The sequence below is a fragment of the Pundamilia nyererei genome, unplaced genomic scaffold (genome assembly GCF_000239375.1).
Source record: "Pundamilia nyererei isolate P.nyererei 1_Seehausen unplaced genomic scaffold, PunNye1.0 scaffold00008, whole genome shotgun sequence".
NCBI classification, from domain to species: domain Eukaryota; kingdom Metazoa; phylum Chordata; class Actinopteri; order Cichliformes; family Cichlidae; genus Pundamilia; species Pundamilia nyererei.
This window is the reverse complement of record NW_005187409.1, coordinates 2362324-2377748: the sequence shown is the minus strand read 5'-3', so window position 1 is coordinate 2377748 and position 15425 is coordinate 2362324. Positions and strand designations below refer to the sequence as shown.

The window sequence follows — 15425 nt, the reverse complement described above, 5'->3', positions numbered from 1 at the left end:
AGGTACTATTGATTATTCATTATTTTCCTTCCCATAGGCCTTCTACTTGTTATTTGTCTTATACTAATTGTCCACTTTCCAGCCAAGTTTTCAGCTAATAAGTCTTTGGGAATCACCTTGTTTCTGCAAAACTACTAGTATAGGTAGCCTATGTCATAATGTTACATTTGACACTTCTGTAGATTAAACTAAATAAATGTAAACAAATCAAATGTTTTCTTCAGCCTGGTGAACTATTGCTTTTGAACACCATAAAAATTCCAAGAAAGTCTGGATCACTGGAAGCAAAATACAAAGAAATGAGAGGAGGCTCAAGACTGTGGCAAAGCACTGCAAACACAAACCACGAGAGCCTGTTTTGTACGCTACATGTGCTCTCGAATAATCAAACGCAATGCATTCTGGGGCAGTGCGGTGACAGACGCCATGATTTTGCTGTAGCTGGACCAGAAAATGGATGCTTCCTGCTAGCTGAATGGGTAGCTGTAGCTGCAAGCTGGTTTTTTGTAACATTTTCAACTACAGTTTTTCAGGAAAGAGTTAGTAAGAGAACAGACCTACCAGACGGTTTCTTCTTTGGTCTGTTTTGATCCTTTAACTGTTATCAAAGAGTGTGATCAAGTTTTTGATGCGGGGCTGGGTTAGCTGGAAGCTACAGAATCAGTTAGCGGGCTAATGCTAGCACGATAATAATAATTGCCGGTTGATCGTAAGCATAAATGCGCTGTTTCCAGTTCAGTTAAAAGACAAGTGTACATGTAGATGGGATCAAAGGCTACACCTTAAGGTAAGAGCACTACACTGATATCTAACGAGAAACTTAAATGTTGATAAATGTGTTTAGCTTGTCCAACGTGTTTGCTTGTGAGGGATGGACCCTGCATAGGATGGAAGCTGTCGGTGTACTGCGTCACTATGTCGAGGCGATTGTGATGGCATGAAATCCAGCTGTTTTCTCACACTTTAACATCCATAATAGGCTTAAAATATACATTTCGGTATTTTAACATTTTGCCCATTCACGGATTTTGTATTTTAGACTCTACGTGTTGCTGGGAGACCGTTTTCTCTGCTAACCGCATGGAGTGTGAATGAACGCGTTACCTCCAGCTATTTGTGTCTGTGGAGCTACAGAAAGCACGTGATAGGGCGCGAGGAGAGAAGCTGTGGTACTGTGAGAGAAAGTCAGGAGTGACAGAAGTGTGTGAGAATGGTGCAGGACATGTATGAGGACAGTGAGACAGGGTTCTTCTCTAAACCCCTTCATGGTTACAGTGATGGTGGGCAGGTTAACAGATGAGGCCAGGCTGGATAAGGTGTTCACAGATGACATTGTTATCTTTAGGGACCGGGTGGAGGAAAGTTTGGGGATGTGGAGGTATGGACTGATGAGAAGTGAAAGTCAGCAGAAGCATCACGTGTGTAAATGAGAAGAAGACAGTGAAGATACAAGGAGTAGAGGTTGTGAAAGCAAACAAGCTTTAATACTTAGGCCAACCACCCACATGGACAGTGCACAAGAGAGGTGAAGAAAAGAGTGCAGGCAGACTGGAGAGGGTAGAGATGAGTGGCAGAAGGATAGTAAGAAGAGTGAAAGGCAAGGTTTACAAGATGGTAGTGAGAGCTGCTGTGATGTATGGTTCAGGACGCTGGAACTGGCAGGAAGACAGGATTCGGAGCTGGAGATGGAAGTGCTGAAAATGCTAAGATTTTCACTAGGAGGGACCAGGATGCGCACGATTACAAATGAGCACATCAGAGGACAGCTTGGGCTGAGCGATTTGGAGGCAGCGTTAGAGAGGCAAGTCTGGGATGGCTTGAAAATGAGCAGAGGTGGGATGGTGGATATATTGGATACAGGATGTTAAATATGGGGCTGCCAGGCAGGAGGATAAGAGAAAGGAGGAGGACATGTAGAAGGTTGTTGTGACGGAGGAGGATGGCAGGTATAGTGTGAGATGAAGGTAGATGATCCACTGTGGTGACCCCTTAATGCAGCAAGAAAAAGATGATCTCTGGTTATTTATGCTGAAACTGTAACACATACATTTGCCTAATCTGTCTGAAATCCTTGGCCCCATTAACAGGTATGGCCTGGATTTGACTTGGACGGTGCTGGTTATGGCAGAAGGGACGGACACTGGCGAGATGCCCTCCTTTGAGCCAAGTCCCAGTTCTGAAGCAAAAAAGAGACATATTTCTTCTGATGGCAGTGAGTGTTTATCTGGGTTGCTGTCATTTTCTGTTTCTGTTTTAACATGCCAAAGTTACTCCGGGACATCAGCGGAACTTAAATTCATGGTTTTCCCCAGGATGTGATCATCAGATACAGCAAGTTTTCTGTGTTTGATAGCAACATGATCTTAAAAACAGGAACAAAGACAGTGTCAAGTTTTGTTCATCAACAAGACCAAACCAAGCTGCTATAATGCACAGTCAAAACGTTTGATGAGAAAGTAAAATAAATGTAATATTGCTACTAATTTAAGATTTATTCTGTATCTTCCCATCATCCCTCTCATAGCTGTGCACTGGCCCCATGCAGATCCTAAGTTTTCACAGTTTATATTTACCGGGGGAAACTGGTCTGTGCGCCATTCTTGTTTAGGCTATTATTGGGCCCTTTAGATCGCCGCATAGGAGACAAAAGAGCTGAAGTAAAATTTGTAGGTTGCACACACATAATCCTTCACTCTGGATAGCCCAATACCCACTCAGGTGGACACAAATGTGGCATTGTGAATCCCACATAGGTCATCAGGATATGTTTCCAAGCACCACTCAGCACTGACAATAGTTAATAATATATATATAATTATTAGTTTAGATATTTTCTTTATTTTCTTCATCTCATATGTCATTGTACTGAATTTGAGCAAACCTTAAGCTTGATGCAGACTACTTTTAACAATTATCCACCTCACATCATAACTGACTGAGGTGCCTCTTCATATTAATATTATTTCATTATTAATGCTATTATCTTTTTTTATATAACAGCAATAGTATATTACAATATTTTATTTATATTTTATTTTGCATCCACCAAGGGCTGCGGGTGATCTGCAGTTTCACCCTTTCCCAAGCTGGAGACATTTTCCTTTTCACATGCTTTCCTTGGCTGAACAATGACACAACCTTAATATACCTTATGCATCTCTCTATTTTATTTAATATGTGTTTGTGTGAATTATGTATTTTCTTTCATTCTAGTCATTCTGGGCATGGTCTTCATCCCAACTATGTTTCATTGTTAACTCATTCACTGCCATTGACGTCTATAGCCGTCAATGGCAGTGAATGAGTCAATGGGTTTAACTCATTCACTGCCAATGGCTGGCAGTGAATGAGTTAATACCAGTTTACAGGTTGTTATCTTTGCTATTATTAGTTTGAATACATTACAGTTAAGCTCTAATTTAATTTAGCCTTTTGTTTATTTTCCACTGCACTACAGTGGCAGCCTCAGTGGTTCAGCCAGCACTGACTTTTACAGACTTCTTACAACTAACAATAATGAATTGAATAATAAGATCACTCTAATTTCATAGTGTTCCTGTATCCAATCATCGACATTGAAGTGCGCACACATCCAAAATTCAGGACAGTAGGACCTGCTGTTATTAATTGTGTTTAATAGTAATAATAAGAAAATGTACACACAGTTGCACAGCTGCTAGCACTACTGTTTAGATAAATGCAAAGTTCAGCAGTTGAACACACAGCTTATGTGCTGACAGAAAAGATTAAATATACGTCACCAGGCTCACAGGGAAAAGCAGAGGAAGCCTGAGTCAGAGGTGTGTTTTAACGCTTCAGGTTTCAGCAACATTGCAGCTCTCTATTTTGAAAGTATAAAGACAGTTCTGTGTTGTTGTTGTTGTTGTTGTTTACAGACCAGGGATGCAATAGGTGTATGTCGATATCCTGCAATGACACTATCTGTAAATAAGGTGCTAGTGGGTTTTTTTTCCTTTAATTTTTATCATTTAGTTTTGAAGATGCAGACACACATGTAGTCAGATCACACAGCACTATTCAGCCTACATCTGACATGCACATGTAAAAATCCATTATGAAAAATGTTGGCATTTGTTTTAAAAGGCCAAATCATTTGGTGAAATCATTAGCTAAATGTAGAGTGTCAAAACTACAGTTAGTCTGAAAAGCTAATATGGCTCAGCTCCTCACACCATTAACATGTTGTGCACTACCTCTTCATATGTTTAGGAACCTGACGATAAATGCCACTGTAATAAAAATAAGTTAGCTCTCTGTTTTATAAAAGATGTCTTTATTACTTTTTTTGTAAACATCTGTGATTATATGGGTCCTTTTTGTTTTTCCTTAATTGCTTACTTGTGTCATTTTATTGCAGGAGAGGAGCCCATGAGAAAAATGCCTTTGACAAAATTTGGTTCCAGACCTCGATTTGAGCCTGTGCACTTCGTAAGCGGCGGGAGCAGTGGAGGAACCTACACTGATGAGAAGGAGAACGATAAGGAGCGCAGGAGGAGCGAGCTGTACAGTCCGAGGGACTCTGAACACTTTTTGTACAATAGCAGCAGCAGAGCACAGGGATCCTCCTCAATGAGGCCCGCTTTTGACAGAGTGCCAGCATACACATCTGACTCCTGGGGTTCCCACAGGGACAGAGAAAGAGACAGAGACATTTCTTCAGGTAGTGGGTTGGGTTATGGAAGTCGTGGGTCGTCGTCAAACTTCTTGGCAAAAACACAGCAGGAGTACACAGCAAAATATGAAGCCCAAAACTTTCGGAGTTCAGACTCTTACTCTCAGCCGCCCAGGTACAATGGGTACGGGGGAGGGGGGCGATCAGGAGGCTGGGATTCGGGACGTCAGGGTTTGGGCTACAGCCATCAAGACAGGCCGTCATCGAGCAGGCTGTTCAGCAGAGTCTACAATAGCCCGGGGAGGAGCAGTCCTAATGTTTCTCAGTCGGGCTCTTCATTGCAGCCTCTTCCAATATCTCAGCCAACATTAGATGAGAAGCAAAGGCTGATTGCCAATGTAGCATCTGCACTGGCTGTTGCTTTTAGGGACCCTATGTACATGACTGGAAGTGACTCACCAAACTATAATTTCATGTTGAGCCGTAGCATCCAGGCCTGCAAAACCAACCCTGAGTATATTTATGTGAGCCTGAAGGATATTCCTCAGGCTGATCTACCAAAGAACAAGAAAGTACCGACAGACGGCTACGCCTGTGAACTGAGATGCCAGGGTGTGTATCTCGCTACTGGATACTCCGGAAGTAAAAATGGGGCAAGAGACAGAGCCTCTGAGCAGGCTGTAAAACTTTTCCTGAAACCAGTCGAGGTTCGTGTCGTGCAGCGTAAATTCAGACACACTGTAGTTAATGACATGGTTGTGTGCCAGCTACACAGCCCAACACCAGCATTTTTGCCTGCACTCCGCAACCCGGAAGATAAGCCGACACCTAGCTCCAAGGGCCAGTACGAGCCTGACAAGCATAAGCACTGGACAGAGTTTGTGGTGTTGGACAATGCTCACGACGCTATCTGCATACTGAACAACTCTGCAGCTTTTAATCGCATGACGATAGACTATAAATTTGATCTGCTGCCCAACAGCAGTAAATGGCTGTGCAGCGTTTTCCTGCAGGGCGAGCTGGTGGCACAGGCGATGGGCACCAAAAAGAGCTCTAAGCACGCAGCAGCGCAGGAGGCGGTCAGAAAACTTCGCCTGAACCAAGCGCAACGGCAGCAGCAGCAGCAGATGCAGCAGCAGATGCAGCATCAGATGCAGCATCAGATGCAGCAGCAGCAGGTGCAGCAGCAGATGCAGCAGCAACGTCAACCGCAGTCTCAGTACTCCAGAGGAAATATTCAGTCAGATTTTGGTGGACGATTCGGGCAACAAGGTGGCAAAAAGAAGCTGAGCGAGCTGGTTATCCTGGAAAACTCTGACAATGCAATCTGCATTATTAATGATACCGCTCAGTTTAATAAAGTGACTGCTGACTACAAGTTTACAGTTCTGCCCGATCATCGCTGGAAGTGTGAAGTTTACTTAGAAGGACAGTATGTCGCAGCAGGAATTGGGCCAAAGAAAATAGTGAAGCACATTGCAGCGATGGAGGCTTTAGTCACACTGAGACAGACGCAGGCTGTGGTCAAATCCAACTTAAGAAAGGAGGGTTACAGCGACGCCATATCACGTTCTCAGATCATGGGTCGCTCAGGCGAAGAGGCCACGAGGCAGGAGATAAAGGAAGACAACATTGGAAACCAGCTGCTCCGGAAGATGGGCTGGAAAGGAGGCGGTCTGGGCCGCGACGGGGATGGAATTGCAGAGCCAATCAGAGTGAAGGAACAGTTCTCGAGAGAGGGTTTGGGTATGGACACGGATAAAACCGCAAATCAGCTCAGCAAGCGCGACATCGAGGACATCATTCGGAGCTACGCCAGTTCAGACCGCCAGGACGATCTCCGCTTCTCCACTGACCTCACCAATGACGAACGCAAACAGATCCACCAGATATCCCAGAAATACGGGCTGCGAAGCAAGTCGTACGGACAGGGATGGCAACGCTTCCTCGTCGTCAGCCGCAAAGTACACAAAGACCAGCTCATTGGTCAACTTCTACAGGAAGGACAGGTGGGCCGATATGAGCTTGTGAAACCTCAGACCTCACACGAATTTGCATGATAGGAAAAATCGTATATTTTTTTTTTTTTTTAAAGGACGCATTCATCGTCTTGGACTTGAAGGCAAACTGCACTCAAGCGTACCTGCTGTGTTTGTACTATGTTACAAATTTCCAGCACATGTTAATAAATGAGAATCTTTCAGGTATCTCTGGTGGTTTCAGCATTCCTTTGCCATGAACTGTATTTTAGCTCTAACAGGGGCTGTAGGATTTGTCTCTCCTGCTTTTCCACATGAGCTTGTGGTCAGTGCATTGTGGTATCATCTCCTAATGACGCTCCTGTTCTTTCCAGTTTAAAAAAAACACATTTAGGCTTTTGTCACCTTTTGTTTTGTTCTGTGACTATTTAAGAAACCTGGCAGAATATGCAGCTTTTCTCACTGCTTGTTTGTGAACATTGGTAGACAGTTAACTCATCAAAGACAAGGATTATAACGGCATTAACATCAAACTGTAGCTAGGTGCTCATACCAGTCCCACTGTAGTAATAAGGCATCTATTCAGCAATACCTGCAATGTTGTTTGCTATTTCAGAACATGGAGATCATTTTACAAGTACAAGAGCTGCATCCATGAGCAGAAAATCTTCACATTGTAAGCTGTGATCTTTGTTAATGTCAGATGTGTTGGTTTATGTGAGTACAGTCAACGTGTCTGCTTGTTTTCACAGCTGTAATGACTGAATAAATTAAAACTGAGAATCATCAAAGAGGCTGAAATTAATTCAAATATTTTGTTCATCTGGGTTAAGAAATAAGTAGCAAACAAATGGTGTATATTTATTTTTATTTACAAGAAAATGTACAGTTTGTTACATGGGTTACCGGTGCAAAGGTTTATAATCTGAAAATGGACACCATCCTGTTTAAAACAGTGTAATCAGCTTTTCATGGCAGCTGATTTCCAAGATTGTAAAATAGCATAGAAATGTTTACACAGCTTTAAAAAGTCAGCATTATGAAACCAAGTTAAGTGCTTGGACAGGGTACGAAATATCCTTTCTCTGTATTGAAGAGGGACATTTGTGTTTAGATTATTTTCCTTTTAAATCAAAGGCATGGCTTTACAAGAAAAGCTGAGAGAGAAAATGACCCCCAAAAGGCATCTGCTGAGTTGTTAGAGGGATGGATGTCTATGCCAGGTTAATTTTCGATCCCTCTTAAAGGCTTTTGACAGGCAGAGACAAAACCAAGAAGAGTGAGCCCCAAAACACCCAAGAACAGCTTTGCTTTTTGTAAATATGAACTGCCAGTATCTACACAGCAAACCACACAGCAAGCACATCTAAGTATCTGTCGCCCTATCATCCGACCACATTACTTCATGTATGAATAAATGGGTAGAAAAGTGACGGCGGAGAGAAGAGAGAAACAAAACGTTGGGGCATGTAGCAAGTAACCCGGATATAACAAGGTACATTAACTTTTACCAAACATACGCTATTGCCCAACAACAGCATTCAGCAGGAGTGAATGCCACAACACAACGGCATACAAACTTTGCAACAGTTAGGGGGACAAATATACCAAAGGATTTTAAGATGTGTCATTTCATTTTGGTGAGATCGGTCAATTTTCTTGATCAGTGTTTTCTTGTTTCTGGGCTGGACACTGTTCATACTCCCAACGACAACGGGGGTCAACAGTCACGCCAACTCTGTTCAACAATAGCAGAAACCCTTTTCTCGTACTCCCGTTTGTTTTCCTGGTAGAGCTGGGCTGCTTGGCTGTTGGCAGGACTGTTTGGGTTTGGCTCATCCAGTAAAGACTTTAAATACACAACAGAGAATGCCTGTGGGTTAGGTTTCTAATAACATTTTATGGCGTAAGAGTCAGAGCTGCGTACTCATTACTGTAAGGCGGCAGGATACCTGTATTGAAGTTAAGATTGAAGACACATCATAGGTTGGACTCCAACGATTCTGAAGAATATCTAAGCATATGCTGCCGTCTGCATACACTGCAAAAGAGCATTGAAGACCACACAATGTTAAAACTTTAGGGCGTGATTATTTTAACATCAATAAATATCTCAAACTCAGTATGTTGGTAGATACCATTTGGATGAAACATTTTGGAGACAAATCTCACTGTCGGAGGTTTATTTGGATATTCCTCTGTGAATTCAATGGTAAGTTTGAAGGTTCCTGAGAGAGAAGGAGCAGCACAACGTGAATTAAATTACAGAATTGTTTGGATATAGAGTACCATGTATATTGATGGTGATTGATAGTGTCTTCTCTGCCGTTATTAATGTTTTTCAAATATTAAAAAGTTTAAGATTAATAAATACATTAATCAATGCATAACGATAAGCAGTTGTTGCTTTCTGGCCAAAAACAAAAAAAAAATTCTTCCACTAAAATATACTCAAAACTGTACCAATCGATATGATCCAACTACGAAAGCTCTATGCTTAACAGTCATCATGGTTTATTGCTGAGTTAATGTCAGGTCAGCGTTGGGAAGATGCATTATGTGGATGCAAAGGGCTTTGTGGACATCTTACCATCTTCAAAAGGTGTTCCCTCGGGTCTACAAAAGAGGAAACAGTAAAGGGGATAAATCACCTGCAAAAACGCACTTTTCAAAACAGCCACAAAAAGTCTGATATAGCTTTTATTAGAGCAACTTACCCAAAAATGACAGCATTCCATACCATGATATTGTTTTCTGATGGGGCTCCACTAACTCCAGCTGGAGGGTCCTCTTGCAGCCTGACAGATAAAATGGACACACAGTTATATCACAGGTAAAGAAAATGACTGAAACAGTCAGTTGTCAAAGTCTTTACTATTATTACCTCTTAGGCTGGTCATTAGGGCAGGCGAGTTAAGTATTTAAAACTGAAAATGAACCTCCTAATGTATTAATCCTAAAAGGACTCTGACACTACATATTTACCAATAACATACACTTAGTGCTTGGCAATTATATATATACATATATATATATATATATATAATTCCACTATTTTCCGTTTCATTGTGTTTCTTCTTTTGTGTAGCTTTACCTTAATGAGATATTTTACAGAGCTACTCGGCTTTATTTAAGCCATGTTTTTATGATGATGTTTAATGTCTCTGCCTGCTGTAAGACAGAAACTTGAAACTTTTCAGAGTAATGTTTTGAGGCAAAAAACAAAAAGAGAGTCCTTTTAAAAACACATCTGAAGGGCCATTACAACCACTACCTGTCTGATTTAACCAGTTCAAGTTCATCCTATTAGTCACGCTCTTGAAGTATGCTGAAATACTATAAATATCGTGTTACAGTGGCCCAGAAGAGATTAGATTTTGGACCTTGAGACCACCAGTACTGTGTGGTTGGAACATACTGTGCAGGTTTTTAGTGGCTGCATAGCAGATGGTTTCTGATCTTCGGGTTCAGGTAGCCCTCTGTCAAGGCCCACGGATAGAAGGTCTCCCAGATCAGTGTGTATATGAACAGTTTATCTAAACGTTTCACCTGGATTTGAAGGGCCACCTGGCTACTCGCTTTGACTACAACCTTAATTACAAGTTAGAAGCGCATCCAACTGAAATCATTTTGAAATGTTGCAGTTTACAGTTTAGGCTAAATGTTCGGTGATCGTCTCAGTTAGTACTACGACACCTAAAATAAGCCGGGACTCTTAAGTTGCACTACCTGAACGTTACTACTCCCGGATGCCTTGCTAACACCGGTGTCAGCGCCCCGGCGTAATTATCTTTACAGATCAGTAGCTTACCAGTCAAACATTCGTTAGTACTACCCGAATCTTCACCCACTTATGATCATCTCGTGTTTTTAAGACCCTGAATTTTATTGTTGTTGTTTAATAGCGGTGTTGTAGTTTTGATTGCCGTTTGGGCTAACGCTAACAAGCTAGCGGCAGGAGGCTAACCTTAGCTACTTCTCTGTTGTTTTCCTTTCGCTTACCGTTTAAAATCTCTCATTAAACGTCGTCTTGCTGGAGTTGACATCTTGATTAAATGGAAACCCAAATCGTTAACAAATACCTAAGCGGGTCAAACGTGATGAAATGCGTGTTCTTTTTTTAATCGGTGTATTATTTTAACTCTTAGCTGGCTAAGCTAAACGATTTGCGGCTAGTTTGTCAAATATTTGGCTGCCCCTCGCCAGCATAACGACTGTACCAAATACCCGAAAGGGAGACCTCACGCCGCTTGCGTTGAAATTAGTAAACTGTACAATCACATAAAGCCAAATTAAAAAGTGGATACAGAATAAAACTTTTGGATGTTCCTGTACTTGTACGAATATATTGAAGCTCGTTTTTACTATCGCTAGAGCGTTTTTATGTAGGTTGGTGGAACCCGTCTCTACACTTGAACTATCCCAGCAAAAATTACGTCATATGTTTGCACCCACGTTAGTTGATTAGGACGCGCTAACGCCTCATAAATGGGCCTATCTTCTGTTTGTCGTCCTGTTCAGTATTGACTTTATTAATTTACTGATCTATTCGATGCATACCCAGTTAGCTGTTACTTTAGGTGTAACCCGTGCCTAAGATATTGAGATTTAATGTACAATACTTTCCAAACACCACTAGATGGTGCCTAGTTCCCAAGTGTTGTATATAATACGCTACAGCAACCCAAAACAGGATAGCTTTAAACATATGTAAATGATAAATAAACATAAACGTGTAATGTATAACGCGAAACTATAAAAGATTGTAAGGTCAGATAATAGTAACTAACAATTATGATTTAACCGATCTGGAAACCAGTGAAAAAGTAATGTTGCCTCTTGGCAGACATGACTTTCCCATATGGTCTAGCGGTTAGGATTCCTGGTTTTCACCCAGGCGGCCCGGGTTCGACTCCCGGTATGGGAACTGCTGTTTTTGTCTCATTTTCTAGTATTTAGGCTTTTAATGATGATTTGACATTGGCAGTAATACAAGCAATACATAAAACCATTCAGTAATTTTTTTCCTTATTTGATACGTCTGGCACAGCATGCGGTCAATATTTCCAGGGAATCGACCCCGCCCGTCAGGGAGTTTTCGTCAGTTGCTCTCATCTCACAAGGGCTTGGACATTCCCGGAAGATGCCTGTTCCCACTTTATATCTCCATGACGCCTGTCGTAATATTAACAGAGTACAGGGGAACAAAATCTGCTCAAACTAAACCCCAAGTTTCGCGTGTAACACCGTCATTTTCTCTTTTCTCAACTTAATTTTTAAGTACATTGTGTCTGAAGCTGTGGGTTGTCTGTAAAAATCGCACCTGCGACTTCGTAACGGTATAAGTAACGGTATAAGTAAAATGAATTCACTTTTAACGTGTAAATAACTTGAAAAAATCCAACTTTGCTGCGCATGACACACGCAAATGACAATTTTCCATGACGTGTATAAAAATTATGAACCATTTTTTGCCGTTTTTTTAAACTAAGAAACTTTTTTAAAAACGCCTTTTAGCTCTTAAACCGCTTCCGTCTGCTTCGGACTCGCGTACTACTACCACGCTTTGGGAAAACTTTGGTGCCGGGCCAGCTATTTCCCAGGAAAATGTGACTGATAGGAATTCCCCACGCATCAGCCCCCGCCGGAGAAAACCTCGACCTTGTGTCAGCAAGCACACGAAAGCAGCGGGAGGGTAAGCTGACCGGTGACTGTGTGATGATGTAGCTGTAGCACCGTAAAGTCTCCAACTCGCTCCAGGGATGTTTTTCTAACGTCGCCGCTTCTTAAAAAATAAGAGAACAGCTTCTTACTGGCTATACAAAGCCGGGGAATATAATGTACTGATAACTTCTGCTGGGGTAAGTACATCTGGGATTTAAAAGGCATGTTTTACAGTAATTGCTTGTTTTTTTTTTGTGACTAACAGCGTGGGTGCTAACGTTGAGATCGCCTTAATGTACATTTTTCTTTTTATGGATACAGGAAATAATGTGTTTTGTCACCACATGTAAGCATTTATATACTAAATGCACTCTAAAGAAACACGACTGAACCGATATGATGTACTAGAAGCTGCCACACGACCTGCAGGGCTTTGCTCTGCCTTGCTTTACTACTCCATAGATTTCTGTGACTCCCCTTTGTGTCAGTCAGCTGGCATGTGACTACATGGTGTGATGTTGTGTGTCTGTATGAGTGTGTGAAAAATAGTTCAGATCAGCTATAACAGAAGAGTACCAGGGCACTTTTTCTGTCTCCACTTTTGTTTTACTAGATGAGAGCTTTCATTTTGTCCTCCATTATGAAAAATATAGCCTTGACCCCAGGTCAGCTGCACTAACTATAGGCCTAGAAAGTGTGGAAATTGAGAGTCTGTGCATAACTAGCCAGTTAGAGCAATATTCAAATTGGCATATCTTCTATCTCTGACTGCAATTAAGTGAGATTACAGATGAAATGACTGCTCATTTGAATAATTTTCTAAGCATGAATGTCATTTTTCATGTCTGCAGTCATGGTGAGCTGGTTGTCTTTTTTTGGCCTTTCTGTTACATTAGATCAGAGCTGTTTAAATGTGTATTTTCAACTTCAGCTACGTAATTATGTACAATTTTCATAATTTCCTGAAATGTTCTTGAATAAAATACAAATATATGCTATGAGAAAGTATGTTGTACTGAAACACCCTGAGGTTTCCTCACAGGGGTCTCTCTGTCTCTGCAGGATCAATGAATGTTTACTGATTTACACAAATATAGATCTGGCATGCTTGACAGAAGTGTTGATCAGCCCTATTCTGTAGTGAGTCTAAATGTTTGCCAGATGTTTACATTTTTGCTCTGAGATGCTTGTATCATGGGAACGACAAACACCGTCTGATTGGCCGGCCCTTCGGAGCAGGAGGCCGTGACGCAGAGGGAAGAGGTGGGGGGATTTAAGAGCTTTTAGTCTGACGGTCCCACTAGAGACGGGAACAGCTGGACCCACCAGTCCTTCACCCACCCCTCTCCCCTTTAGACTTCCCATGGTGGGAACACTGGCAGAGAGGCTTGTGGATAATTGGAAACTTCAATCCACTGAAAGCAATTATCCAGAACAAGACTTTCCAAATATACTCCAGTGTGGAGTCTTGTTTGTTTCAAACATGTGCTCCTTGTTTTAGGAACATCTTGCTACGCTGCTGCCCACACTTTGCCCCTTTCCTCTCTGCTTTTCATTGCTTTAATGTTGCATAGGCTTCATCTGTGTGGACTTGCGCACTCTGTGGATAGAGTACTGTGTGGTTTAGGCTAAAGCAGTTCCTGTTAGCCTTCTTATCTTGTGACAGTGATGTCACCATCAGCAGCCTGAGCAGCTGAGGAGTCTGAAGATGACCGAGGACAACAATGGAGAGTCCTTGTGTTTCTTTAAGTGTTGAAGGGCTCCTCAGACATCAGATATGTCTCCTTGCCCAAGATGTACCCGCCTGGCTTAATGGGCTTCTGGATATTGATTTAACTACACAAAAAGAAGAACTGAGCTCTTATCCCATTTAGAAAGCAGCACTCCAGTTTCATAATAAGCTTTCAGAGCAGCCTTGCTGCAGAAAGGGAATATAGTAGCTTTTTTTGGTTGCAAGTTGGTGTATGTGGTAATCTTTGAAAACAAGTCAAACTTCTTGCAAATCTCAGAGATGTTTGAGTATCAAGAGCTAATATGAAGTTCTGTTATCTGGTGCTTTAGTGCCCACACATGCAATTTCAACCTCAATAACTGCGTAATGACTCACAATTTCACATGGCCACCAAATCTGCTCAATGATCCTTGCTTGTAGGTGTAAATTAATGCCTTAGAAATAACCACAAGATGGCAATGTTCATATGCTAAACAAACAATCATATGGGAAGGCTGAAACCTCAAATGACTTGCATAAATGCAGGAACTGACTTGTGAAAAGAGAAACAAAACTGTTGAACTTCCCCCTTTTTTCCACATGTAGAAAAATACCCACGTCTGTCTGTTTTCTGTTAAAGGCTTGCAGGGGAACTGCTGATTGCAAAGTTCCTTAATTGTATGCTACTGTTGAACCAGCCCAAGCCGTTGACACCTGAGTATCACCTTGTCAGACACGTTTGATTGCTAGGCAGCAGGAGCAGCAATGAACCACTGCCATTGGACATGACGTCAGAGAGAAAGGAGAGACGGGAAATTCCACCTGTAACCTCGTTCTGCTCTTATGCTGCTTGCCTCACAAGCATGTGACTCGGTCTAGTCATTAGACCTTGGTTTCTTCATGGATCTGCATATTTTTTTATGACGTAAAGCACTGATAATGACTAGAACTATATTTAGCATGTAAAGGAGGACAACTAGATTGTGTAATACAAGTATCTTGCTGTGATACTTGGAAGTTAGGATGGGTTAGTTTTGTGAATTCTGCCATTCTTTACTGTGAGGCAAGTTTCCTTCCTTGAATCATGAAGCATCATTGTAAAACCTATACCTATGCTTAGCTTATTTGTTAATTATGAAAATGCACATTGGGGCACTAACAAATCCTTTGTGTTTCAGCCAAAACAATACTGTGCACATGTGGTCAACATCAGTAGCAGACAGGTGAATGTAACCACATAGCTAAAGAGATAGATAGACTCACTTGTTACTTCATGATGTACATCCGTTTAACTGTTTGTTAACACAAAATATCCAATCAGCCAGTCACATGGCAGAAACTCAGGTTTGTATTTACATGCATTTAGGCATGTAGACTAGGGCTGCCACGATTAGTCGTCTAGTCACGATTACGTCGACTATCAAAATCGTCGACGACT

General features: G+C 41.7%; 3 protein-coding genes and 1 non-coding gene across 6 annotated transcripts in view; 3 read left to right on the top strand and 1 right to left on the bottom strand.

Moving 5' to 3' along the window:
- Positions 1-388: 388 nt before the first annotated feature.
- On the top strand, positions 389-7397 carry nkrf (NFKB repressing factor). Its single transcript, XM_005722891.2, has 3 exons — positions 389-787; positions 2088-2212; positions 4379-7397. Exons 2-3 carry the CDS (start codon positions 2122-2124, stop codon positions 6691-6693), a joined length of 2406 nt encoding a protein of 801 aa, XP_005722948.1. The 5' UTR covers positions 389-787; positions 2088-2121; the 3' UTR covers positions 6694-7397.
- A 62-nt stretch (positions 7398-7459) lies between these two features.
- LOC102203769 (ubiquitin-conjugating enzyme E2 A) lies at positions 7460-11023 on the bottom strand. 2 transcript variants are annotated; one of them, XM_013907856.1, is made up of 6 exons: positions 10615-11023; positions 9330-9410; positions 9203-9228; positions 8751-8840; positions 8565-8653; positions 7460-8461 (listed from the first exon to the last, which is right to left on the bottom strand). In XM_013907856.1, exons 1-6 carry the CDS (start codon positions 10656-10658, stop codon positions 8333-8335), a joined length of 459 nt encoding a protein of 152 aa, XP_013763310.1. In that variant the 5' UTR covers positions 10659-11023; the 3' UTR covers positions 7460-8332. The 2 variants fall into 2 exon arrangements, with proteins under 2 accessions (XP_013763310.1, XP_013763313.1); XM_013907859.1 differs by lacking the exon at positions 10615-11023 and adding an exon at positions 10031-10050.
- A 444-nt stretch (positions 11024-11467) lies between these two features.
- On the top strand, positions 11468-11539 carry trnae-uuc (transfer RNA glutamic acid (anticodon UUC)). The gene has a single exon. It is a non-coding gene; the product is annotated as a tRNA-Glu (tRNA).
- Positions 11540-11972: 433 nt separating this feature from the next.
- elf1 (E74-like ETS transcription factor 1) overlaps positions 11973-15425 on the top strand; it is a 39006-nt gene continuing 35553 nt past the window's right edge. Inside the window, exon 1 of one of the 2 annotated variants that reach the window (XM_005722887.2) lies at positions 11973-12307. The gene's annotated coding sequence lies outside the window, so the exon portion shown is untranslated. The other variant, XM_005722885.1, reaches the window with a different exon arrangement.

Coding starts and splice junctions, on each gene's coding strand:
- nkrf (XM_005722891.2), top strand. CDS start 2,122: ATGGCAGAAGGGACGGACACTGGCGAGATGCCCTCCTTTGAGCCAAGT. Junction 2,213..4,378: donor ACATATTTCTTCTGATGGCA/GTGAGTGTTTAT, acceptor ATTTTATTGCAG/GAGAGGAGCCCATGAGAAAA.
- LOC102203769 (XM_013907856.1), bottom strand. CDS start 10,658: ATGTCAACTCCAGCAAGACGACGTTTAATGAGAGATTTTAAACG. Junction 9,411..10,614: donor TTAATGAGAGATTTTAAACG/GTAAGCGAAAGG, acceptor TTTATCTGTCAG/GCTGCAAGAGGACCCTCCAG. Junction 8,841..9,202: donor GGGAACACCTTTTGAAGATG/GTAAGATGTCCA, acceptor CTTCTCTCTCAG/GAACCTTCAAACTTACCATT.